The sequence below is a fragment of the Drosophila biarmipes genome, chromosome 3L, assembly GCF_025231255.1.
Source record: "Drosophila biarmipes strain raj3 chromosome 3L, RU_DBia_V1.1, whole genome shotgun sequence".
Lineage (NCBI taxonomy): Eukaryota > Metazoa > Arthropoda > Insecta > Diptera > Drosophilidae > Drosophila > Drosophila biarmipes.
Window position 1 is genome coordinate 13612449 of NC_066613.1, and position 27352 is coordinate 13639800.

General features: G+C 39.9%; 3 protein-coding genes across 5 annotated transcripts in view; all 3 read left to right on the forward strand.

The window, feature by feature from the left end:
• The first annotated feature begins 75 nt into the window (after nt 1-75).
• Nucleotides 76-482, forward strand: LOC108028226 (uncharacterized). The gene is made up of 2 exons (XM_017099892.2): nt 76-163; nt 221-482. The coding sequence occupies exons 1-2, from the start codon at nt 85-87 to the stop codon at nt 409-411; spliced, it is 270 nt and encodes an 89-aa protein (XP_016955381.1). The 5' UTR covers nt 76-84; the 3' UTR covers nt 412-482.
• Nucleotides 483-1903: 1421 nt separating this feature from the next.
• LOC122819057 (probable G-protein coupled receptor Mth-like 7) lies at nt 1904-2465 on the forward strand. The gene is made up of 3 exons (XM_044095256.2): nt 1904-2035; nt 2096-2290; nt 2346-2465. Exons 1-3 carry the CDS (start codon nt 2004-2006, stop codon nt 2374-2376), a joined length of 258 nt encoding a protein of 85 aa, XP_043951191.1. The 5' UTR covers nt 1904-2003; the 3' UTR covers nt 2377-2465.
• Nucleotides 2466-14347: 11882 nt separating this feature from the next.
• LOC108028465 (uncharacterized) overlaps nt 14348-27352 on the forward strand; it is a 45238-nt gene continuing 32233 nt past the window's right edge. For all 3 annotated transcript variants that reach the window (XR_001768393.2, XM_017100323.3, XM_017100325.3), the window contains exons 1-2: nt 14348-14555; nt 18104-18288. Coding sequence is in view for 2 of the 3 variants with exons in the window: in XM_017100323.3 (XP_016955812.1) it covers nt 18285-18288 (4 nt within the window). In the remaining variant the exon portion in view is untranslated. The remainder of the gene's footprint in view (nt 14556-18103; nt 18289-27352) is intronic.

The window sequence follows — 27352 nt, forward strand, 5'->3', positions numbered from 1 at the left end:
CATAACTAAATATATTACATTCTCACCGCTTGGCTAATTAAAGTGTACAGCAAGTATACACTTTCTTGACTTAGTTCCCTCACAATGATCCTACACATCGCTTTGATGTTCCTACTTTTGCCATTCAGCATCGTTATATCACAACGAAAATACAAGCCGATGCGTAAGTTGCAAGCCTTGTTTAGAGTTGGAGATATAATAGAACTCTTATACCTTTCAGATTGTGACGAAACCAATCATTGCATAACCAGGCCATCGCTCTTAGCCTCTTGTGTGCACAAAGATGACTGCTATATTACCAGACCAGTGGGTTTTTGTCACAAAAAGAATCAGGTCTGTTGTGTGAAGAAACGCGGATTTAACATTGATGAGAATGAATTTTTCAACTCCATGGAGTCGCCAGACAAATAAAATGCTATCTACACGATGAAATATAAGGCATAATAAACAGTTGGCTGAAATATAAGAATGCCCAACTCGAATATGGTAGAGTATGTCCCAAAGATGAAGGTGCTCTGAGCTCGGCTTCTTGCTTAATGTTCCTAGAATTCCCCAAGGCGGCCTCATTGACTTGGAGTCAAAGGACCTGGCCACGCCCCCAGCTGTTCCTGCGCCCCGCTCTGGCGTTCAAGCAGCTTATTAAATGCAACCGAGCGAAACATCAAAAGCTCCTCCGACCGCAGCCAAAATGAGTGAAGGAGCGAAGGGGCTTGCAGCAGCAGAAGGACATCCCCTGCTGATGTTTATTAAATAGTTGCACGACGGCGTGTGTTGGCCCTGCCCATTTGCCCATTTTGCACTGGGAGCTGCAAAGTTGGGGCCCGGTGGTTACTTCATGGCTTAGTGCATTCCTGCAATTCATGCAATATTTCAATTTTGCATTCACCAGTTGCGACGGCAGCAAGTGTTTCGGTCCACCCTGAGTGCGGAATACTTCATCGGCCGCTGGGCTGGGGGAGGTGAAAATGCGAAATGGGAATTGGGAGTCTGGCTGCCATGGCAACCTTTGAACCGAAATTAAAACCAAACAAATGTCACGCCAGCAACGCAGCAAATGTCTCGCTTTTCCCGCTTTTCCCTCTGGCTCCCTGGAAAACACCCGTCCGCCCTGTTGACTTAATGCAGAAATTGCAAATTTCGCGTTTCAGAACTGCGTAGGCAGCCAATACGAAGTCGGTTAACTTATTTTTACGCAGCATTTGTATGTAAGCCAATGCTGTTGGCATTAAGTTGTTAAGCTGAAGTTGATGGTGTTTTCGAATAGGAAATCGATTGGCATAAATTAAAAATGGATATAAGGAGGGGGCAGAAATGTCAGGGAGTGCATCTACCTAGAGGAATGTAAATTTCTGGAATTTCACGAAAATAAGTTCAGTTCAACCGTCCTTGTTGGTATCCTTAACTGCGATAAGGGGCTTGTGCTCTTCTTGAGTTAAAATAAATACGTAAAAATAAAATTAAAAATGTTTTTTGGTAATGCATACACTGCAAAAACTTTAGAAAATATATTTTCTCGTTACCATTCCCTGGGTTTTTTTTCGTTTTATTAATTTTTTGTTCGTTATGGTCATATATTGGAATTTCCGAATGGGTTTATTACCATTTGTAAAAGCGAACTCCCTCATGAAATAAATCAAATAACAAGAGAGAACAATAACAAGTCGATCGCGACTAACAGCTACCCATTACTCTGATTCATAATTAGAACAATAATATAATAAAATAGCTATGCGATTGGTAACATTTTTTTATGGATAATATAAGTAAAAAAATACAATCGATTTCCATTTACGCTAAACAAAAAAGCTAGATTCCTTCTTTTAAATATATAAAAATTTCTGCCTATATAAATCTATTTCCAGCAAATCTGTTTCCAGCAAATCATTGGAGTATACTTATATATTTCATTGGACCGATACTGATTCTAACCGTTGTCAACTGGATTATGTTTGCCTTGACCACTATTGAATTAACTGAAGTGCGTCGAAAATGTGAAGAGATTTATGACTTTGAAGTTAAAATTGGAAAGAAACACGTAAATATACTAATCTATATGTAATTCAATAATATTACCCATTTCCTCTCCATATCACAGACACCTTAGCTTTGTGCAAATCTGTGTTATGATGGGCATGTCTTGGGTTCTGGATCTGTTTCCCTACTTTATTCGAGGCAACGTTTTCTGCGAATGGATCTTTTGGTTAGCCTACTACTACCATTTGACCTCGGGTGTCATAATTTTTGCCCTCTTTGTACTAAAACGCAGTACAATCCTGCTCGTTCTAGAACGGTAAGATCTTTAAAGTATTTCCAGGAGTTTAAGTAATTTTTTCTCTTTTTACCAGAATTCAGTGCAAAAGACAGGATCCACTTTAAAGGAGTTTAAACATAGTTTCGTTAACTATTTACACAATATTCATTCTGCTCTTTTTATAAGAATTAAGGACCCAAATATATAAAAAAGAAGATTAATAAACAAACAATTAATAAATAAAAGAATGAGATAAGGTCAGCAAGTCGGACCAAGGGTCAACTTTAAAACAAAAAAATCAGGGTCGACTATGTACTACTACTACTAAGTATTCTGGAGATTATGTTCTGTGGGGAATAACAGTGCCTGGGACTTAATAATTATGAAATTTATAATGAGATTTGAATGTCTGCGGTATCGGATATATGCCTTGTAGATTTCATTCTATAGAATCTGTACAGATGGAAAACATTTCTTGACCAAAACTTTTTTTTATATTTCTGCTCTCAGACTTCGAAATCTTTATCAACCGAAAAGCACAAGGAAAATATAACCACAATATTCCATCTTTGCATGGCATATAAAATATCTAAGGATAACAAATAGGTTGCTCACACTAACTGGTTCATTAAGCTAAATTTTCTACACGTTTTTAATAAATTATTTATAAAAATATATTAACTAAAAAGCACTACCGAATAAAAATATTATTTATAAGTATCTAATACGTGACTTTCAACTTGCCTTGCTGTTTCCACGATCCTCCCGCGTTTCTCGTTCGTGTCGCTAATGTTTGCTGTTTGTCTTGTGCATAATTTGGTATGTCTGCCGGGGCTCCCCTTGAGTTTTCCGCATTTCCTTCGCCGCCGCCTCGGAAAACACATTAACGGAACTCACTTTAGCATAATGAAATTTTTGAACGCGGAGAGCGGGTCGGAAATTTATGATGCCTTGCCACGTTAAACAGGCCACAAAGGCCAAAAATCATTTTTCATTTCGGGGCAAACATTGAAATTGTTTGCTTGGCGGCTGTTAATTATGGCGTAGGCTATTAACTAAGCGCAGCCCAAGGACGCAGGACCTTGGCTAATAGATGTCGACATAGTGCGCAGAGTGTTCTGAACATGAGCCTGACTTGGGGCACAATTGCATGTGACACTTTTGGCGCAACAATTTCTGCCACAAATTGCTGCAGTTTCGAGTCAAAATTTCTAGGCCGTTTACCACGAGATCCCTACCACCAACCGCCCCGACCTTCCCAATCCATTTTCCATCTGGCGCCATTTACAAGTCACATTAATCAATTTCCCCGGCGCCTGTCAGCAGCAGCAGCCTCCAAATAGCCCTGTTCTCGTCCTCAGACTCGGCGAAGATCCCGCCAGGCCAAGCGAAACCGAAAGCTGAAAGCCGCCTCATGGGCAAGGTTTCGGTTTCCACTGTGTGCTTCCCAGGCTTTTACACTGAAAGATATCAGAGCTTTCTAAGGGAAAACTGTTATAGTACCATTAACTTTTCAGAAAATACAGATCATCTCTCAATGGCAGGTTAATGTCAGATAAAGTTGACACGAAGAATAAGTTTGCAGAGCCACTCTGTTTTCTTAAAGTGATGTAAATTTTACAAGCTGTAGAAAAAAGTGTCCCCCAAAACTACAAATTTTTAATTGAAAAACTAGAGTTTTATTTTTATACTGCACAGTTAAATTTTTCCGAAGCAGAAATTTAAAGTAAAACTAAACAAGTAGGTAAACAACAAATATATTTCTCTCCGTGTTGTATGTGAGTTATAACAACTCCAGGAGCACAGAGCTACGATCTGGTGCGGTGCATTTTTGGTCTAGCGCCAGTTAAAACTTAATTAAAACCATAACAAAACAAATGCTACCAAACAAGAAGCCAAAAAAGAGGAAATACCGGCTGCGAGGAGGAAAACATTTCACTGGGAAGAGCCCGGAATAGAGTTTATGGCCAGAAACTTGGCGTTGGTCCGACTAAATCTTTGCCGCCGAAGCTCGGCCACTTCTCCTGGTTGTTGCTGCAATTTCAGTTGCTTAAATGCAAAGTGCAAAAATGCCAGAGCAGAGGGGCGAGTGGCAAAATATGAGGCAGAGCACAGCAAACATTTTCATTTACACACATGGATGCAATTAAAGCGAGAATGGGTTGGCCATTATTCGACCGCCATCCATCCCGTTCCCCTGGACTTTACACCCCTCAACGTGTCGTTAGTTCTTTTGTGCATTTGAAATTTAATTAACACGCACACAAAAAAATAAACCCATACACACAAATACACACGGAGCGCAGAGGAAGATAGGAAACAACAAGTGACAGCAAAAAATGGCAGCAACAAAAACTAATAAAAACTCATTTCAAACAGTTTTTGATGAGCCAGGGGCACCCAAGGAGGCCAGAGGAGCGGCGGAGCAGCGGAGTTCCAGGATCGGACAGGACACTCCCCAGTGTTGCCATTGTCCTGCGTTGAAACGGCGGAAATGGAAGAAAATGGCGAGCCAAGCAGCTTCCGCTTTTGTCTCGCTCTCCTCCCCCTTTCGCCCGCCATAATGAATGTCAACTTTGCTGTTAGCTGTATTCCATTGGGGAGCTAAGAAACCGGCAACTATGTTGGCCCTCCCTTTAAACTTGAAAGCGAATCACTTACATTTAACGACCAAGTTTTATTAGCAATTAAGGTGGCCCTAAAACACGGCATTTAGTCATATTTGTAAGCAGTTCAGGGCATCGTACGATTCAATCAACTGGGGCATTAAATTAAAATATGAAAAGGTGAAAATTACATAATGGCCAAACTTTCGTTTATGACCCAGACATTAAGCCCGTAAAAGCCAGCTTACAACTGTTGGGAATATGTTAGAAGACATTAGCAAGCGTGCTGGGGGAATCGTAACCACGTTTCAAAGGTCGTAAAAAGTCAAAGAGTTTGACAAGAAGTTCCTGGGAGGCAGTAGCCTTAAATATTACATACAGAGCACCGACCATTGTTTAAGCATTTTAAATAAAACTGTCTCTTTAATTGAGACAAAGTTTGTTTTTATAATAAATGCACATTCATCTTCTTTCATTTTAAGCGTCCATAAAAAACGTTAATTAGTTTTCCCACCCCACTGTTTTCCTTGATGAAAAAGTTTTGTTAATTAAAAAATGTTTGTTAAACTCAAATTACGGATTATCATACAGCAGTCAAATGATATGTTTGAGAGTAGACAAACGGGTAAAGTTTTTATATTAAAATATATTAAAATAATCACTGTAGCGGCACACAGCAAAAACAAAATTAATTCAAAATATTTATTCAAATGCATAATGTGCCAGAAAAAATATAAGTTTTCACAGCTTAATTTGAAGTAATTCAATAATGTCGACAAAAACAACACAAATAATACAAAAATGTCACTGAATTGTATAGTGTTACAGTTTCAGCCGCAGCATAGTTTTTAGATATTTTCTTTATTAAAATCCCCAATGTGAAAATAATCAATGAAGCCTCATACATTTGATTTGCTGGCCACAAACCGCAACCACCTGTGAGTGTCCATAATTGATGGCCCCAAATTTCATCAGCGAAACCCCGTACAAATCCTCCCAAATCCGTGAACCCAGCCATGGCGGCAAGTCGTGCCCAAATGAAGTGTGAAATTTGAGCATTTAAGTCGTTCCGGGATGGTTACTACCCAGAATTTTGGTATTGAATGGGGTCCGGAGAGATGGGATGGTCAGCGAGCGACGACAGGAGAGCCCAAGTCGAGCCAAACACGCGATGCCATCCCCACGCTAGTCCGCAACACACAAACTGCAGCTGTTAAAAATTAAATCGCTTTCATTATTTATACGCTGTGATTTTCAGCAAGCTGAAGTCAGAAGGGAAAAGGAGTGGGTCGCCTGGCTGCCGGTCAAAGTTGCCATGGTCATGCACTTCCACATCCGCAGGACCCGGTCGAAAAACCCCGAATAGAGTGGGATGAAGAGTCATGTCTGCTGCGCAGAGCCAAATATTTGCTGCTCTGAACGGTTTCCATTGGACTTTTATGAACATTTTGACGATTTCGATTTTCAAAAGTCAATATTTACACATCCTCCCTGCCCCCCGCGCCCTTTCCCCGGTTAACCCCTCCCCTGGCTGCGATTTTCTGTAGTTTATTGGATGTGCAGTTAACCAAAATAAATCGTATATCGGATTTTGCATTGAACCCCAGTCGGTCGGACAGAAACTGAAAATACTGCGGACTGGACCGTGCACTGTAAACCGCTTAGAGAAAATTGCACATACGCCGAGTGGACCGCTGAAAATTGAGATTTACCAATATATATATTTTTCCTGTTTATTTGTTCGTCGTTTTTTATTTTCTTGTTTTTCCCTCGACCCCACAATGCGCCCTTATTGGCAGCCACTCGCTAAGCAGTTGACCCACTTCCCGGTGGTTTTTCATCCACAGCCCCCACTGCATCATCTTCACTGCATCGTAATAAGCTGCTCCCCGGCCCAGTTCCGGGCGCTTCTTTTCGCTCCCAGCTTGTCATTTTCAATTTGGCTAATCGACACACTCGCCCCACATTGTTGCCGTGGGTTCTGCCCAGTTATTCCCGGGACACCGCCCCCTGCAATTGTTCCAAATAGTCACGTGGCTTGGCAGCCTCTCTGAGCAGCAGCCAAATTCCGCACTGACCCACATAAAAAGCCAGAGCCAAAAATAATGGCGGGGCAGGAGCGCCAGATGCTTTGGCCCCTGCAAAATGCTGAAAAGGTAACATCCCAAAGAGATCGCACTATAAAATGGTAAAGTAAATTGTTGCAAAATTGTATAAAAAGGGTTAGAACAAAATAGAGAAAACGGTAATTAAATGACCTAGGTAAAGCTTAAAATACTCTTATAAGTTCCACTAAAATCCAAAACAAATTTAATTAAATAGAAATTACCTTTACGAAATATTAAAAAAAATAAATAATTTTTTACATAAAAGCCGTACGTATCAAGCACTAAAACATCAGCTTAAGAAATATTCTTCACGTCTGAAAAAGTACAATAATTGAGAAACTCCTTTTCAATAATTGCCCCTAAGAACCTGTAAAAATTATTGCTTGATTTCTAACTCAGCCAACCAACCCATTTGGCCGACCTCAGGGTATTGAAATGGCAACCGGGGAGCGCTTACATAAAATACCACAACGCGGCCGCCACAAGAATTAATTGAAAAGTGAAAGCCGAGCGGAGAGCCCAATTCAGATGGTTCGTTCGTTCGAGTTGTGTTGAGGCAAGCCGCCAAATTGAAAAGCGCTTTTCACCGGGGCGAGAGACAGCAACGGCTACAGTTTCACTTTCCCCCGACGCCATCTTTTCGGATCTCGTTTCGGCGGGATAAAGGACTGCAGTGAAATGAACAGGCAGACAAAGGAGGAGCAGCTGCAGAGGCATCTGCATCTGCATAATTCATCCGACGAGCAGCAGGAGATACATGTAGGTGTGTGCGAGTATCTGTAGTGCATGGAAAGCGTAATTATATTTGCGAGAGCAGCCGAGGGATCTGCTGCTCCTGCAGCTGTCCGCATTCAATTAGGAGAACCACTTGCTGCTGAAATCTAGCGCAAGGCTGAGTCCTGATTTAGAACCTGCCCCTGCCCCCTTGCGGATTTTCCCCTAATTCGACAAGCCAATTTGTAGCCAATTGCGAGTGCAACATCAACGGCAATGGGAAAAAGCTGCTGGAAGAAAAAAATCAAACTTTCAACAACTCGACAACTATGTAAGTGACTGGCCAGCAGCAACAACGCCGGCAAACGGCAACAACGACGAAATTGCCTCACATTGCAATTGAATTATTCGTCGGGGCGACTGAAATTGCAGTGCAAAATGCGCTCGCAAACCTCGCTTGGTGCACTGGAAAAAAAGGGTTGTTTATTTGTTATTAAGTGAGTTAGGTAAGATAGAAAGATAGTAAGATAGTGAGATAGTAAGATGGTAAGATAGTCAGATAGTGAGATAGTCAGATAGTCAGATATTAAGATAGTAAAGTAGTAAGGTAGTAAAATAGTAAGATAGTAAGATAGAAGATAGTAAGGTAGTAAGATAGTAAGATAGTAAGATAGTAAGATAGTAAGATGGTAAGATAGTAAGATAGTAAGATAGTAAGATAGTATGATAGTATGATAGTAAGATAGTAAGATAGTAAGATAGTAAGATAGTAAGATAGTAAGATAGTAAGATAGTAAGATAGTAAGATAGTAAGATAGTAAGATAGTAAGATAGTAAGATAGTAAGATAGTAAGATAGTAAGATAGTAAGATAGTAAGATAGTAAGATAGTAAGATAGTAAGATAGTAAGATAGTAAGATAGTAAGATAGTAAGATAGTAAGATAGTAAAATGGTAAGATAGTAAGATAGTCAGATAGTAAGATAGTAAGATAGTAAGATAGTAAGATAGTAAGATAGTAAGATAGTAAGATAGTAAGATAGTAAGATAGTAAGATAGTAAGATAGTAAGATAGTAAGATAGTAAGATAGTAAGATAGTAAGATAGTAAGATAGTAAGATAGTAAGATAGTAAGATAGTAAGATAGTAAGATAGTAAGATAGTAAGATAGTAAGATAGTAAGATAGTAAGATAGTAAGATAGTAAGATAGTAAGATAGTAAGATAGTAAGATATTAAGATAGTAAGATAGTAAGATAGTAAGATAGTAAGATAGTAAGATAGTAAGATAGTAAGATAGTAAGATAGTAAGATAGTAAGATAGTAAGATAGTAAGATAGTAAGATAGTAAGATAGTAAGATAGTAAGATAGTAAGATAGTAAGATAGTAAGATAGTAAGATAGTAAGATAGTAAGATAGTAGGATAGTAAGATAGTCAGATAGTAAGATAGTAAGATAGTCAGATAGTCAGATAGTAAGATAATAAGATAGTAGGATAGTAAGGTAGTAAGATAGTAAGATAGTAAGATAGTAAGATAGTAAGATAGTAAGATAGTAAGATAGTCAGATAGTAAGATAGTAAGATAGTAAGATAGTAGGATAGTAAGATAGTAAGATAGTCAGATAGTAAGATAGTAAGATAGTCAGATAGTCAGATAGTAAGATAATAAGATAGTAGGATAGTAAGGTAGTAAGATAGTAAGATAGTTAGATAGTAAGATAAGTATATAGTAAGATAGTAAGATGGTAGGTAGTAAGGTAGTAAATATACATAAACTATTTTATTTAATTGGTGAATGTAAAACGTTGTAAAATGTATACTTTGTTAAATTTTGAAGTTTCCTACAAAAATACACTTTTTTAAAAAGCCAAGTAAGTCCATATTTTTGGTAGAGCATAGACTAAAAATAAATTTCTCTAAGTGTAGGTCATGGGTGATGGAAATACAGCTGCAACAGCAAACAGCACTTCAAAAGCTTTTGTTAGGCTGCATGCGTGTGAGTGGGTGGTGATTGGGTGCTTGGGCGGCTCTTTGGGCGGGGTCGTGCATATTTCAAAACTAACAATTGTTACTGTTGTTGTTACTTTTGAAACTACCGCTTTTGTTGGGCCGCTGCGACTAGAGGGCCGAACTTTTTGCCGCCCAGCGATGGGCCACTGAAATTGATTACCGATAACGCCGAAAAGGATAATGGACTTTTGTAGCTGCAGCTGCTGGAAAAAAAAGTGGTGCAGGGAAAAAATGGTCTGAAGCCTTAACTGAAACCAAACTTAATGTGTGAAAAGCAAAAAGGAAAATTCGGCAGAAAATACCAGCAAAGGGCAAACGGATTGGGGAATCGGTATCCAGTTTGCTGGTCCTGCGACCCAGGCAATTCGGCCAGGATATCCAGCTAACGATGAGCATATGCCGGCCACTGGCAAGAAAAGGCGATTATAGTCAGCCTCGCAGGGTGGGAAATGTGTGAAAGGAAGGAAAAGCCAGCACCACCGTCACCAAAACCACCAGACGCTTGTTAATCTCCATAGATATTGGAGTGGAAGATGAAGCACTGGCGAAAGTTTCCCCATTTTCCTCGCCGCCCTTTCTGACCAAACACAATTCACTCAAAAAACATTTGCGGAACAAAGCGAATAATTTGCTCGGGTTATTTGTGCATAAATTAAACGTAGGTAAGACTGTGGCCGGCCATTCCACACATAGCTCATAATTATCCTGGAAGGGGCAATTGGGCCCGCACATTTGGTCAGTGACCAGAGTGAACAAGATTTTCCCGTGCATTATCTGCAAACCAAACAGGGGAACAAAACCGCTGAGAACAAAGAAAAGCTCAGGAAGTGAAGGGAGCCAGCTCCAAAGCGGACTTTTGGCAATTTATAACATTTTGCTCATTTGCTCATTGCTCATTTTGCCACATTATATGTATAGCTGTGTGGCTCCTGGTGTAACTGTGTGTGTGGCAGCTTCCGGTGGCACGAAAACGGCGCCAGCTAGCGAAAAAATGTAATAAAACATGTTTAAAAAACGAGCAAACACAAGTGAAGTGGCATTAAGCAGGAGGACAAAACCCAACGCCAGGAGACGGGAAGCGCAGCCAAATGCTGAATGTAAAGTAATACACTTGGAGAAGACTGACAAAATTTTTTTTATCTAAAAAATAACATTTAAACTTTAAATTAATATCTATATATATATACAAAATTTAAAATGAATTTCATGCAACTGAGAAATGGTGTTATTCTTAAAATATTATAAATATATTTATCTTTGGCATATAATAAATTAAATTTTTAAACATTTTTCAGGCTATTAAGTACCTACTTAAATCGAAAAAAAAAATCCTTATAATAATAAATCTAACAGATTTATGTACCACTTTATCAAATGAAGATGAAATATATCTTCTTCACAACTTGATTACAAAATCTTTAACTATAATGAAATATGGGAAATATTTAAATGCTGTTCTCATACACCAATAAAATTTAAGTTATTTTAAGAGTTCCCTCTTCTCTTGACTGTGGAAACTAGAAAACTTATTATATCCCACTTTATCAGATGGATATATTATTAAACAATTTTTAAGTATAATGAAAAATGGAAAATTTATAAATGTGGTTTTCAAACTCCAATAAAACATAAGTACTTTGAAACAGTTTCCTCTTCCTTAGGTATGGAAACGAGATAGCTTCGAGATTTAAGATGGACTTTCCAAGTTGATTATAAGTATTTTTCGAGTGCATCAAAGGAAGGGTAAAGTGCGGGGATTGGGGGCTGCGGGGGCAACAAAAACACAGCGTGTTTAACGAGCCATTTGCCGCTCTGGCGCTGAACTTGCTAATTGAATTAGAGCCGCTCGCTTCCTCGCTCAGTGGCTCCTTCTTCCCTGGTTCACTGGATGACGAGGATGAGGATGGCATGGGATGTGCATGTGAATGCCGATGAAAACGAGATTGAGGATGAGAATGAGGATGCGCCGGCGGCAGGATGTGAGCTCCAACAACAACAAAGGCAGGGGAAAATCGGGAGCAAAGCGTATTTGGTTGCTAAACGCTTTGGCATGCCTCATGCCTCAGGGGCTCACCACCAGCCGCCAAGCTACCCACCAACTAGAAGCCCACCACCCAACCATCCACCACGCCCGCAGGATTCAATTAAGTGTAAGTGCGCCGGGCACACACACACCCCCGATCCCCAATCCCCTCCATAAAGAGCAACTTCCCCAGGACTAAAAGTCTTGCAACAGTTTCGCCCTAATGAGCAGCAAACGCTCGACACCAGCCCAAAAAAAAACTTGCCAACTGCCGGATAGATAGTTGAATGCACGAAAATCCGCCCCTGGCCATTATCGGTTATGATTAGCCGGGTACTCGATGCCGATGTCGTAAAAGTTCGAACACCGTCAGTATCTCCACTCGATTGGCCCTCAATGGAGGACGACATGGCCGCCAGCTGAGTGGCAGACGGGCCAGATATGACCAGATGTGAGTTAGCTCTAAAAGGAGGGGAAGTTAAAACCATCCAATCCTCGCTGAATGGTTTCCATTGCCTGATTTTGAGTCAAAATTTTCTATACCTTTGACTTTGGATTAGGCTCAGCAACTGTAAAGATTATTATTATACTCATAACTTAATCTATGCAAATTATATTTTGTATAAGCAAAGATTATATATTATATTATGATCTTTTAAAAAAAAATCAATGGTCGTTGGTACTGCTAATTAAAAAGTTAACAGAGAGATTAACTTATTAGGCACTTCTTCTGAAAGTATTTAATCTTTCTGGTCTCCCAAGTCTCAAGGAACCCATCCTATATTATCTGCCAAATGAAACCCTCTACCACGAGAGCAGCAACAATCTTCCCACGCAAGGACAATCGAGGATAGGCCGCCCACTGGCTTCGCATAATAACTGTGTGCCGTCGCCCATTGTTCATTGATAAAAATCGCAGCCAGGCCCCCGGCTCGATATCCCTCGCATCCTTTCCCAGCTTCCGACTTTGTCTCAGCCATTTCCCTAACTTTTCCACCCCGCCCTGACAACCCACAACCCTTGGGACTTGAGCCGCAACGCCCACACAACATGCCACGCCCCTAATAGGGAAAGTGCCTAACTTGTTGTTATTTATGGCCTACATACCACTTCTGGGATGGAAGGGAAAGTGGGGGCGGGAAAAGTCGTAATCGATTGCGACAGAAAAAAGTTAGCAGCGAAATGAAATTATCCGCACGGGAAAACTTTTAATTAGTTATTGCAAATGCTTATTTGATGCAGTAATTGCCACTACTGTAGCTGCGTGGTTCAAAAATAAGGTTTGACCTGTTTCGATTTCGTTGGAAAATTTATCAAACGCATTTTCGCCCGAAGGCCAAACGCCAAAAGCCGAAAGTGGAAAATTGAAAATGGGAAATTGTTCGCAGGCCAAGGACGGGGCTATTTCATTATTAAATTCCGAAAGTCCTTGGAGCGGTACGGGTGTATGAAAGTGCGGCGCTGAGGGGTGGTTGACATTTGGCTTTGGCTCGTTGACTTTTTGTGTGCTGGCCAAAGAACAAAATAAATGAAAGGCGAAAGCGAGGCAACAACGAAAAATGACTGGAAACCAATCAGCGTGAAAATTGCTAACCCAAAAACACACATACACCGGAATACCGACAAAAGAAAACGTGTTCGAGTTATTCTTTGGGGCATTTGCGGCCTTCAAATTGAGTTGTGGAAAGTAATTTGCTCGACACGTGGACAACTAGTAATTTGCGGTCCAGCAGCCATTTCTTCAGGGAGCCAAAATTACTAGTAAAATAAAAAATGATTAGGTGCCATACCGCCAAGGAGTAATTTATTAAAATTGATTTTTGATCTTAAATAATTTGATTAAAATATATTCGTATTATATAGAAAAATTGCAGAATATCCAAACATTTGAGGTCCTAAAAAAATTCCTTTGGGGAGGTGAACTTAAGGAGAAAAATAAAAATACTTGGATACAAAACATTTTTTAAGCTTAGGCAATAAATTTATATTTTTATTAAAATAATTTGGTTAAATTAAATTTTTAATTTACATGTTCTAGTAGATAGTTTCAAATAGTTTGAGGTTCTGTAGTATTTTCTTTTCATAGCTAAACGTACTCAGCAAAATAAAAGCAATTGGATCAGCTATACAAATTGTATATTTTTGATAAGAACAAAATAATAACAAAAAAGATTTGTTTAAAACTTAATTTTCGCAGGATATTGTGCTCAAAAAGTGTCCAGCTAATAATACCACCTTCAAATAAAATTCTCGTTAACGCCTACTATAGATATCCGCAATCAATCACGCGATTGATGGATTCTCACCTTGCTCGGGCCCACGTGGCGTATGCGTAACTTTATTTATAGATGCCAGCACGAGAATAGGAAAGTGCTCCAAACAGGCCAAGCAGTCGAACAATGTAAACAAAGCTGCCAGGAGAGTGAAAAGCAGGACGCAACAGTGTGATGCGAGCTGTGACGAAAAAAGGGGGAAAAGCGGGCAGGGAAAGTCGAAGGGGGGCACTGCGCCTGCGCCGCCAACTGCGAAACTGTTACCAGTATTTCGAAGCCAGTTTTCAGCGTGGAAATGCTGCTGCTGCTGCTTTGGCCATGGCAACGCTTTGGGCCGAAGCTCAGTTCAGTTTTGGCAGCGAGCGCAGTTCGACGTGGAAAATTGCGGGCTGCCCCTCTTAGCGGACCAATGATGCCACGCAAAGGAGACACGCGACCGAGAAAAACCAGAGAAAGTGTTCAGTAAAAATATAAAAAATAAAATATATATATATATTTCCCGTAAAAAGTAAGCCAATCGAGCGCGTGAAATAAAAGTGAAAGATGTGCTTTTAATCCCTAGAAATTACAGTGAGTTGTGGCGAACAGCATTTGTTGCGATGCTTGAAAATCAATGAAAGTGAAAGTGAAAGTGAAAACAGCACGCACACACAGACACACACACAGCTGCTGCTGACACGCACACACACACAGTCACACAGAGGAGCTGACCGAAGAGAGAGAGCGAGAGTTATATTTTTGACGTCATTAATTGCAAGTGTGTGCGCTCGCTGAGGTGTCAAATTTAGCAAATTAGCCAGACAAATTGCCAGCAATTAAAGCCAGAGTTTGGGCCAACTCAAAGGCACTCTCTTTCGCACACACACGCACGCATAGTGGCGAAACGGCCAAACACAAAAGTGTTGCATAACCTGCAGGCGCCACTTTGAGAGCCCCGCACCAACACACACACGGGTGCAGCGGTGTCCTTGAACGTTTGCATAAGCTGCGCTATCTGCTTGTGGTTATGTCGTTGTCAGTCGTCAGTCAGGACACGGGTGTGTGCGTGTGTGTGGTGGGCACCCCACGTTATGCTCTGGCATTGGCACATATTACGCGACCCCGTATGGGTGTGCTGGTGTGTGCGAGAGTGTGCCAGTGTTTATCTTCTGCCCGCAAGCATAAACAAAAATTCACGGCACGCTAGCTTTGTGCAGAAAAGGATACCCCGCATGGCGAGGCGAAAGCGACCAAACACACATTTCTAGGTCGGGTCGCATTTTTAGGGTTAAAGGTTGCCAGGGCAGGTGGGATGCCATTTATGTTACCCCCCACACAGGGGAAAACCCCTTAAAGTGTCCTTAGGAACTTTATAATGTGCTCTCTATACTTTACAATTTATATGTTACAATCATTCTATGGTTATCAACATGTTTTAAAGACATTTAAATCATAATTTTTATGCGCATTAAAAATAAAAATTAAAGATTCTATTTTAATTGATATAAACATTTTTCAATGATATTTTCCACTTTCAAATAAGGGACATTATAATTAAAGGCATTAAAATGTCACCAAAATAAAAAATACAAATTATTGATTTATGTTATAAACACTTTTTAATGATATTTAACACTTTAAAATTATATCACTAACTACCATTATAAAAGAAAAATAAAATTAAAATGAATTAAATTGTTTATTAAATTTAAAACAAGTGTTTTCACAATTTATATACGAGTAGTAATAGTTACCAAGACCATTGATGTTACCTTAAAAAAATTCGTTATCTTAATTTTACTTTAATTTCAATTTAATAATTTTAATATTTTTCCTGTGTACCGGTATGTGTTTGGCTTTTGCGTAATTGGGTTGGAGCGAGTTGCACGAGTCCTTGAACTAGTGCGGCATATATAAGAGCTTTTGCAGGGACCTGCGTCACATGTCCTTAAAGCTGCTGGACTCTTTAAGCCAGGTTTTTATGCGGTCTGCTTATCCCTTTGGCCGGATTTATCTGGTAGTGCACATTAGGCAGCTGAGACAGCCCAATCGTTATCGTTCGCTTGGCGTTATTTACGAGCTCGTTTGGGGACTCTGGGCACATAACCCTTTGGCAGGCACAGGCCATTAACCAAATTGCCCCAAAACGTTCAGATGTTTTAAATTATTTAAATGCCACAACCCGTAGATGAGAACAAATGGTCAGGGGGCAGGGAAAGGAGGCCTGCCCGAAAAGAGCAAGGCCAGTTGAAAAGTTCTCGGAGGCCGCAAAGATGGCAAACAAAGCAAAAGACCTTGGCAAATACCAAAAAAATAAATAACCAGTGCACAGGCCATGGCAATGCCAATGCCACGCCCCCTCTGGCGGCTCATAAATCTTGCTTAGCCACGCTCCAGTGCTCCAAAATTTTGGGGAACAAGAAAATCGGTTCGGGATCGGGGGCACATTATAATATTTGCGGTTGAAAAAGGTTCGGCATCTCAGAAAGGATTTGCGCCTGGGCTTAAAGGCGGTATTTTAATTATTTTAAATTGAACAAACCCCAAACTGGGCACCGGTTCACTGGAACGTGTCCAACCCGAATGCCGCAGCCCGACCTTAATATAATTACTCCTACTGTCATTTTTATTGACAAATCGGCAGTTGTTCAAGCGAAAATTTTTGTTTTAATTAAAATGACATTTTAACTTCTACTGGGTAATCGAGAACGGAGGGAATATCGGTAAAAAGGACAACAATGAATAAAATCTAAAAATTTAATTTTTTAGGTTACGGATTTTCTAAAGAAAGAAACTAATAATATATTTAAAATTAAATTTTAAGAATCTTTATCTTCCTGCATTTTTATAACAAACAATTAAAAATATTTTAGGTAATATTTTACTAATCATTTTTCTTTAACAATTCTCTTTTGAGAAAGTTATCTGAAATCCAATGTCCACAAAATAACTTAAAACATTGTAAAATCATTAATTATAATGGAAAGAAGTAAACACATTTTTTCTCTAATAACTTTAGCCAAGTTTGGCAGAGAAAAGAGGATAATTAGAAGTCGAGAACCTCGTATCATGCTTACTTGTTCCTTAATTGCCTTTTCTTTCTCGCCGGCAAGAGTAGTTAATAACTAGTGGAAAATGATATTGCCGCAACAGTGGATAAATAAACTGCAGTCATGAAAATTTAATCAACCGTTTTGTTTTAATCTCATTGTTGTGATGGCGGCGTAACGAGAATTACACGCTCCAGCGTTAATATTAATTTTGCGATGCATAAATTCCACAAGAAACGAGACAACAATTTATTAATTGCATACGAATTCCGTTCACAAAATTAAAGGGTAGGGAGAAAATCCTTTACCTCAAAGGCAGATAAATACAATGCAAGAATTATTATGCGGGTGGGAGACCATAGTTTAAATTTTCAGGCGGCTACGAGTTAAATACTCAAATAGGTTATTTAAAACTATTTTAAAATAGCTTAGGAGAAGTTTTTTTTTGTGTGTTTTACCTCCTACCATAATTCGTCTATCTAATATCTAACATCGAACATTTTCCCTTCAATTATATTTCAATGCCTCAAAAGTTGTAACAGTTAAGCAACACGAATTATCATTGAAATTTAATTCAATTTCAGTCGATTGATCTGAGCTCAGTCGAAGTTTATACATTCGGCACAACTTCTGCCAATCAATAATGAATTATTGGAATGGCAGCCAGAGGTAAATGCCGAGTTGCCCCATTGAGCAGAGCAGGCTGGGAAAATTCGAAAATAATTTGCATAAATTATCACAACAAAAGCCAAGCTTTCGTTCAAATAAAAATGGTTTACGGCAAATATTTTTGGAAGAATTTAAGTAAATGGCCATAAATAAATTAAAATTAAAACCCAAATTGCATTTCAGCTGCGTGTTTTTCTCCTTTTGAGGCCTTGCTCCATCCGATAAATAAACAAATTAAATATGCACATTTAAATGGCAATCAAAAGCAGCGACAAATTTCTAGGACTAGCGTGGGAATACAAAAACACAACTACACCTAAAACAGCAGCTGTCCTTTTTGTGAGGTTGTGTGTGTGTGCGTGTCCTGGCTGTTATAACTATTTTATTTTACCCATTTTGTCTGTTTTGTGTGTAATTCAGCATTCGAAGCGCGAAACGAAACGCAAACTTCAAATTAAACTGTGAATTATATTACCATTAAGTTCATCTATTTTTGGTGCTAACCAACAATGCGCAACTAGGCGTATACGTGATAAAATTTAACCAAAGCCAATACACCAAGGCAGCCAATTCAATAGCCAGCATTGTTGCCTCTGACAAAATGAGTAAGTAAATGATTGCATTGTATTTACAAATTATTATTCGAGAGCGAATAAAAATGTAGCCCTGTTTTAATACAAAATCTGTTTTAATACAAAATATAATATATATTTTAATTCATTAACTACTTTGTATTGGAATTACAAGGATTTCAATCCCAATTTACTTAGTTCTAGACCCATTCAAGGTTCCATTTGTCTGTGTAAATGCATAATCAATGAGTAGTTGAGAGATCTTAATTGAAGCCCATTGTTTGCCAAAGTCTTCCTGCCCGTACATTTGATTTCTATGCAAATCTGTAAGAGGGAACTTTCGAATTAAAGTACATGCTGATTATTGAGTCATTGCCACTAAGTATTTAACTGCAATTTTCGCTTTATCAGCACAGAAGATGGCCATTTAATTATGGTCTAATGGGCTTGTTGTACCATTCACACTGAGTACATTTCCAGTGTTTTGGGCCTCGACCACACAGACTGAATTAGGAGGCAACGATTTTTAGCTAAATTTAGCAAAATACATTGTAATTCAATTTTGTTAAACGTTACACAATGGCCAGCAGGCGCAGCATTCGGGGAAACAAAGTAAGACAGTAAGAGCCAGATGGAGTCGGAGCCACTAAGCGCATTAAACTTGGATGCTTGACAGGCAAAAGACAAGAGCGGCAGCAGGGAAAGCGGAAACGGAAACGGGAGCGTCGGAAAGGAAACAAAACAGAAGCTGAGAAAGTGGCAAGTGCGGGCCGAAATGGAGTCGTGCCGGATTTACTTGTCGGAGTTGTGCCAGCTTTTGTCTGTCAGTCAAGCATCCAGATCCTCCATCGATTCGCCTGCCCTTCTGCCGCCCTGCCTTCCGTCCTCTGTCTGCCGCTCCAATGTGGCCAATGTTTTTTGCATATCAATTAAGAGCCTGCCCAGGAGCAGCAGTCATTTGCTGCCCTGCCATTTGCAAGTTAGACACTTATTGCCACACGCAGAAAAATACATTTCACTAATTGGAAAATATATCTAGAATGTCTTGCTTTGATATGACTTACTGAATATGAAAATGAAATAGGACCTTTATTTGAATTTTTTAAGAGTTTAAAGTTCTATAGCCTAATACAAGTTATTATATATTTTTATAAGAAATATTTTGCTAACCACTTAAGATACATATAACATCTCGTAGTGAAAAAAAAAACTTATTAACTCTTTCAGAAAAAAATGTTGATGCATACAATTTAGATTACTTTAACATAAAATAGGAATACGAATAGTATTTAATAGTTGTTACATCATTAATGACGATCGATTTTAATCATGGTTTAAGTTTTTATTTTTTTTTAAATATTAAAAAATTAAAAAAAAAATTTAATGGTCTGCAAAATATTTTATACATTTTTTTTTGTGCATCTGGAGAAGATCAGGACCCTGCGGTCTAGGCAGAGGCCACCAAACGTGCCGAACATTTTGCAAAACTTTTCTAGGATTCAAGGATGCGTGTGGTAGTATGTGTGTTTGAGTTTGAGCTCTGTGCTGGGAATACTTGCGCCTCCTGCCTGTCAAAATCAACTTGAGCGTGCCATAATTTCCACGCCGAATGAGTTCAAGTAGAGCTGCCACATCCTCCGGGCGGCTTTCCCAGATGCTTCCCTCCAACCTCCCCCCTACTCAGTTTTCCTCCCCCTCTTGAATTTTCCTGGGGCTGCTGCTTCGCACGTGTGCGCAATTAAAAATGCAGCTTGCGGTTGTCGGGCAAACAAGCCACCGCAACGCCACCCATCCCTCCTGGCCAGCCCAGAACCCGCTTTTAGCCAGCTGCCAACTGACTGCTCCAGTGACACACAAAGCATAAAGAGACTTGAATGTGTGACGCACTCATTTGGCCGGCTTTTCAGTTCAATTTGTTGTTTGCCGTCTGCCGGCTGTAATTAAATTAATTCTTGCATCGGGACCACCGCGGCGTATACGTAATTTCAATTTCACTTTTTCCTAGGGCCGCCAAAAAGTCAAAAGAAAACGAAACAAAGCAACACCAAAAAAGAGCAAAAAAAGGAGGGAAATGGGAAAAACGGGGAAAACTGCAGGGCGAAGCATTCCGCATTCGGCAAGCAAATCCCTGACCTGATTTAGGGACTCCTCCCCATCCTCCAGCTGCATTTACTGGCTTTTCCTTCGTTTTTGCAGCATTGGCTTTTGCTTTCCTTTTAGTTACCTCCAGCCGCTCGGCCCGGCTAACAATCTGCTGTTTACTTTTTATGCCAACTTTCCATTTTTATTTCGTACCGAAAAAGAAAATGTCGCCCGTCTGTCTGCAAGCCGAAAAGCCAACATGCAGCCTGTGAAAATGCCCACCACTCCGGCATTTTCCCTTCCGTTCCACTTGCAAATGGCATTAGAACGTTTCATTGCTCGGCAGCACCAGGGAAACGTGCCCAAGACCAGGTCCTGACTTCGGAGAAGGAGTCTGGGCGGGAGTCTGGGCAGGAGCAGGATCCTGATTCCACTGCTGGTTGGGGGTCTGGCCTGCAAAATGCCAAGCGAAATCTATTTTTAACAGCTTGCAGCATCGTGAAAGTCGCTGCGACGTCATGTGCCAACGATTAGGGTCAGCGGGAGAAAGTTCCCGAGGCAAAAGGGTATTAGCTGGATTTTCTATCAGACTGAAAGGTTTAGAAAGCTGTGGAATCTCTATAGTCAAAGAGAGAACAATGTAATGTAATATAATATAATTTTCACTATGACTCAGCTGAAATAGTGAACAATCATATTTATAAATTATACAATCAATAATATAAACTATTTTTGTATGATTAAAATTGTATTTAATTATATCTCTCTTCAAAACGCAGTTGAAAAATAGTTAAATATATTTCACTTTAAATAATATCTTGCAATCTTAGCATACAAAATGTGGCTTAAAAAATACATAAACTGGAATGTTAAAATTATTAAATTTAACTTAATTTTTTAAATCTTTTTCCATATAAATGAATAAAATACTACATTTAACTAAATTTTTTAAGTCTCTTTGCAAAATTTTATTGCAGAACTTTAGGCTAAGCCTTGCTTGGTAATGATCAAATATGCTATAAAATTAGAAAACTAAACATAAAATAATTAAATAAATGTATTTTTGATATCAAATACTTAAATTTGAATTCTTCGTTTCTAATTTCCTGAATAGATTTTCAGGGTAAACCAGATTTTACTCTAGAAAAATCGCAGCCATTGCCCCATTTATTGTTTTTCGCCTAGCTTTGTGTTTTGTGTGTTTTCCGCTTAGTCGAGTGCAAGATCAGCTAACTTCAATGGCCAAAGTCAGGGGCTCCTGCAGCTGGGAAGCTGGAGAGCCCGAGCAGGGCCATAAACATAAACTTGCATTATGGCCAACCAAATAAAACTGCAGCCCAATGACACGTACAACTGCCACAGATTCGAGGATGGGCGAACTCTGTGCAATTTACTGCGACTTTGCTTTCGGTTTTTATTTTGCTTTATTCTCGCCCCGGCTTTTTCAGGCCATCGATTTTGCTAGTCGACAGTTTCCCTTGTTTTTCCGCCGGAGAAGAAATGGGGAAAAGTGTGTCAATGGAATTGTTGTTGCGCCGCTGCTATCTCTGCATTGTCAACAGTTTTCTTTAAAGCTTCGCCAGCTGATGATTATTTGTGGCTGCCAAATGGGGAAAACGGAAAATCGTTTGTGGCCAAAATGAAAATGGAATCAAGTTGGTAGCACCCATGCACACACGAATATAAGGCACAACTCATATCTGGCATATATATGTATCTTGTTTATAATTGAACGTATTGATCAGCCGAGAGGCCTTTGTCTTAGCAACAATATTTGGTCAATTTCTCGTGCCGATTGCATTGATTTGGCCATTTGCCACGTTGCGTATACGCAACCAGCCATAAAGACGCACATTATGTATGCCGAACGCACACATATGCAAATATTATGACTCACAGGACGGGCCAATAAAATGCAATTGCAAATTTATACAAATTTTCTCGAATTATTATTGTGGCATAAACGAGTTCTGGATACGACTCCCCGTCTTGTCGTTCGTCTCATTGTCGTTGTTTTCTGCGCGTGTGGGTCTGCCTAACAATTTCAATTTAATTGTTCTATCAAAGAATGAGGCTCGTTTTGGGTGCACTAACAAAAAATATGACTTCTTAATAAATTTTCTAAAACAACTTTCAAAAGAAGTAGTATTTTTGGCCTTACTAACTATTCAAGATGTAAATTGTTATATATCTTATTAATTTAATAAAAGCCTTTAAGAACGCACACTTAATGTATATCTATATAATTTTTAAACTTTCGATAAAACTTTCGACTTTAAAACCACAAAAATAAATAAAATGTAAAAATACCTTAAAACCTCACAAATAAATACAATGTGCTGCAAGTTTCTGAGTAACAATTTTAATCCCACCCATGACTATGTAAAAATGATTATTGATTTTCATTTACTATCTCCTAAAAAAACAAAATGAAACATTTTTATAGAAACTTAATTCAGCAAAAAGGCTTACATAAGCCCAAAGTTTTGTTTGAAGACTAAGGCCTGTCCAGAGATTAGGGCTTAAAATCACAAGTAAAGAAGTGCAAATATTTTTCCTCGTGTATCCGTGTGTGTTGTTCTATTTCGTTTGGCCTGTTGGGTATAAATTATGGCAGGCATACGCAAATGCCGTCTCTGCCGACTTCATCGGCCGCCTTTGTCCTCTGTTTATGCGTTATGTGTTTATTTTTATTTGCCGGAGGATTTGCCTCAAAAGACGTTGTGTTAATGGCGCGAGCGTATCCTTATTACGTATATCCTGTCGGATTGCCCCGGCACGCTCCGCTCAGGATCCGCAGCCGGTTGGCTCTAATAAAGCTCCAGGACCTGCTCCGTCCGCAAATCCCCGGCACCAGCTGCCCCATTACGCACCACAAAGAGGCGAAAAAACAACAAACTGGCAATGGGAGAAATTTTCTTTTAAACACAAAACAAACAAGCACACATACACAGAGGGTCCTGCAAATAAACAAGTTTTTCTCCGGCAGATATCTGCCAGTGGTTTTATGGCCACAAAACAATTTGCTTTTATTTATGATTACACGCAGCCCCCAACAGAAACCGAAACAGAAGCAGAAGCTACAGAAATATTTATTTATTCGGTTATAAAATAAGCTCCACTGAATTTACAATTGAATAGCGGAAATTTTTTCAAATGAATTCAATAAAAAGAGCACAACTGCATTTAAATCGAAATCAGCAAGCGGAAATGTGCGTTATGCAAAGTAATGCCGGAGGAGCACTGCGAGTGTGTGGGTACATCATTTGCATCCGGTTGCCAGTTGTTCGCCTGCTTGTGTGTAAACATGTGTGTTGATATTTTGCTCGGTCAGAGGACTCTTGTGCAAACATCATTGCCTCAACTTGAGCCTCTGCACTCCTGTTGAACTCATTCCGGAGTCATAAAGTTGGTCACATTTAAATTAAAATTCAACTTTCGCACGCCTCGAGTGGCAGGCGGTCGGGCAGGAGAAGGGGTTGGCTCCCCAGGGAAGGTCTCAGTGGGCGGCCTGTGCTAATGAGGCACTGCACTGCCGGGAAAACTCTTCGGACACCACTGCCAAATTGTGTTTGCCCTGCTGATTGCCCTTAAACGCTGGCCAAAATGCTGGAATGGGGGTCGGAACATGAGCTAATAATGGTCTAATTACTTTTTATGCCAACTATCTGGGACTTAAAGAGGTTTTTCAAGATAAACATTGAATTTATCAAAGATGCTGACGTCCATAACTAAAAAAAATTGTATGAATCCCAGCCAAAGACAATTTAAACCCTTTATGTTGTGAGTTTAAATAAATATATAAGTTCTAAAATATCTTTAAAAATACTAAAGAAATCATTCTTATATATAAAAAAAGGAATATTCTAATAATAAATATATGTAGGGTACTCAGAGATCATTACCTTTCTTAAAGAAAGAGCAACCCATAAACGTGTAATTTCCAAGCGAATTTAATCACCCAACTAATTTTTTAAGCACCCCCTAAGGATTACCCTCCAGATTCCCGATTGCACTTGCGAAAATGTCGTGCCAGCAAGCCCTGGTAGTGCTGCGCCATTATCACCGACCGAATTACTTAACCACCTATAAGTCGCATCGATTGGGGTGGCCCACTTCCCCTAGCGCCGCCATAGGCGCCACACCAGCAAATAGGCCCCTCGAGTGTGCGGCCTGTGCAATATGTGCCTTAATAGCCTATCCAAAATCGATTTGGGGCAGCACTCGGATCGTCTAAAAGCCGCCTCTCGAAATGCAACTAAAGCTGGCAGCCCAACTGCCAGCACACCAGCCTGCCACGCCCACAATTTCATTTAATGCATGCTTAAAAGTATGCAACGCTTATTTCTGGCCACATTTTTGCATATGCGTGTGGGGCTCTGAGGGTGTGTGTGTGAGTCTTAAATCTGTGTCAACGGCAGCTGCAAACTACTGCACTACATGGAGCCCCTGCCACACCCCCTTTTCCCGCCCACCTGCCCTGCCACTCCCCCCGCCCCCACCAGTTGCACATTTTGCCCCATTGTTGCTGCAGTTTCAGTTGTTGCGGTCCATGTTGTTGCATGTCGTGTTGACATTTTTGCGCGCCTGACATTTTCCCCCTTTTTCCCAGTAATTCATACTCCACGCCCACCACCCCCCGCATTTTCTACTGCAACAAATGCAGTCACCCGGCACGTCAACAGTAAAAAACACAAATTATGCGCAATTAAATTAAATACAACTCCCAACTAAGGAGAGTGCAAATGAAATGCGAATGCGGAAGCCCGCCAATGCAATATGATAATTTTTATGCCCGCAATTTTCAATTTGCATTATTGAAATTACAGGAGCGTAAAAAAGAAATGCAATTCCCTGAGCTCAGGGGTATTTTGTTTAACTTTTATATGAACTTTAAACAATCATTCGGCAAGTCTCATTGAGCTGGCAGTTTAAAAAAGGCAATCATAAATCCCTGACTCTTGTATTGTTTGTCATTTTAAGCGACTTGTTAAATCCGAACATTTATTTCAATTTATTTTCTCTCGCTTAAGTGTTTTGTTGAATTTATCACTTTTCGTTAGCCTAGATTATCTTAGATAAAATAATAATAAATATTTTAGGCTACAATGCTTAGTTTCAAATAACACTATTCATTAATTGGCTTTAAAATGGAACTGGAACTGAGTTGGGGATAAGATTCTTGGCCTGAGAGCTCGTAAACTTTATTTGGTCTGTTTCGCAGAGCACTTCCCAAAGTTTCCATTTGTGGAAACATCGGCAAAGGCAACCCAAATCGATGGCATAATTCGCAAAGTGCGGCAACAAAGAGCAAGGAGAACAAAACGAGAGTGGGGAAAATAGCAATCAGCATATGCAGAATGAATGGAACATAAATCCACCTCCACCGCCGCCCCCACATTCCTGGCCAGTACCTTTTGCATTTATCCAGCTTCTCGCATGCCTCAGCACCTTCCCAATCCTTCGAGCGGGGAAACAAAAGGATCTGAAAAAAGAACTCAAGGATACGCTCTCATCAGATCGCACAAAAAAAAAGGACGGAGTAAAGTGGCGGAGTACTTGAGCAGGAGTCTCGCATCGAAATGCAGTGTGTGGGGCTTACAGCAAAGGTTGAAAAAGTAGTAACGCTCTTAAGAAATAAAAAAAATAGATTTTAGTACTTCATGACTTTGCAAAGGAGGATGTATTTAACCACAAGTTAAGGATTAAGTTATATAATTTATTAAAATTTGGTTTGTTTTATTGCATTGACCTCGAGTGTTCGAGTGTATGTGAAGAACCTGCGAAGGATGCGGAACCGCAAAGCAAACATATTTTCATTTTAAGCGCTTCGGCACAAGGGAAAACTCATTAGAGCGCTGCGAAAATGCCCAGGAGCCCAAGACGCCGACTAAAAGGCTGAGAGGCAGAAATCCAGAAAGCCAAGAGCAAGGATATGAAATTGATAATTTATAATATCCGCTCGCTGGAGTGGGAGCTTCAATTGCTGTTGATGTTTTCATGCGGCAACTTATCTATGGCCAGATGAAGTGCAGCCTCTCGAAGTGGCGGCTAAGAGGAGGAGGGGCCGGGAAATGAGGAATCTCTTATTTTATTAAAAACTTAACAAGCTAAAAGTTGCCAAGTGCCAAGGAGGCTAGGAGTCAGCCATTAGCCCGTTCGTTAAGTGTGTGTGTGTGCGAGTTGTCTCGTCGGCAGTTTCCGTTTCCTTCCCATTGCAGCGGCATTAGCAGCACTCAAGGACACTTTTGCCAAGCGGAAGCAGACAAGCAAACTTACCAGGATGCCTCCTGCTTCCCCGGCTGCTCCTGCAGCTCCTCCTGCCCCCTAGAAAAATCCAGCATTAAGTTAATTTGCAACGTGCGCAGCTGAGGACGCAGAAAAGTATGCTATAGTCTTCTCGACTGCCAATCCCCCTGCCGCTGCAGCCCCATCAATGAGGTAATTCCGCGCTGATTTGCAGCGATTGGCAGTGCAGTCACGGCACAGGACCACCCGTCTCCAGATGGCTGCCCTGGGCCCCAGCCAGCTGTCCTTGATTAGGCCATCACACACAATGAGCATCCTGCGAGGCGCCCTCATTGTGACATTATGTTGCAAATTGCATTGCTACTTTGTCACCCGAAGGTCGTGCAGGGAAGTTTGGCTGTAGTTTATTGGGACATTCCCGAAAAATACCTTAAAATACTAAAGATGAAAGTGGTTCGGATTCTTTTTTAAAAGGATAGACTAGTCTTATCATATGAGATAGTCCAAAAAAATATTTTTAAATGCAAATGTATCCTAAAATTATAAAACAAAACGATCTTACATAAGGTATGCCATTGAGATAGGAAATAAACCTTTCATCTCATATAAATAAAGTTTTCTATCTTAAGAAAATATTATTCAATGCTAACGGGCATGCAACTTTGGCTGCAGTTCATTAGTTAATATCGGAAAATACCTTATTGACAAGTGTGTGAATGGATATACATTGCCATTTATATGCTTTAAGTTTCATAAGTCTTCCTAA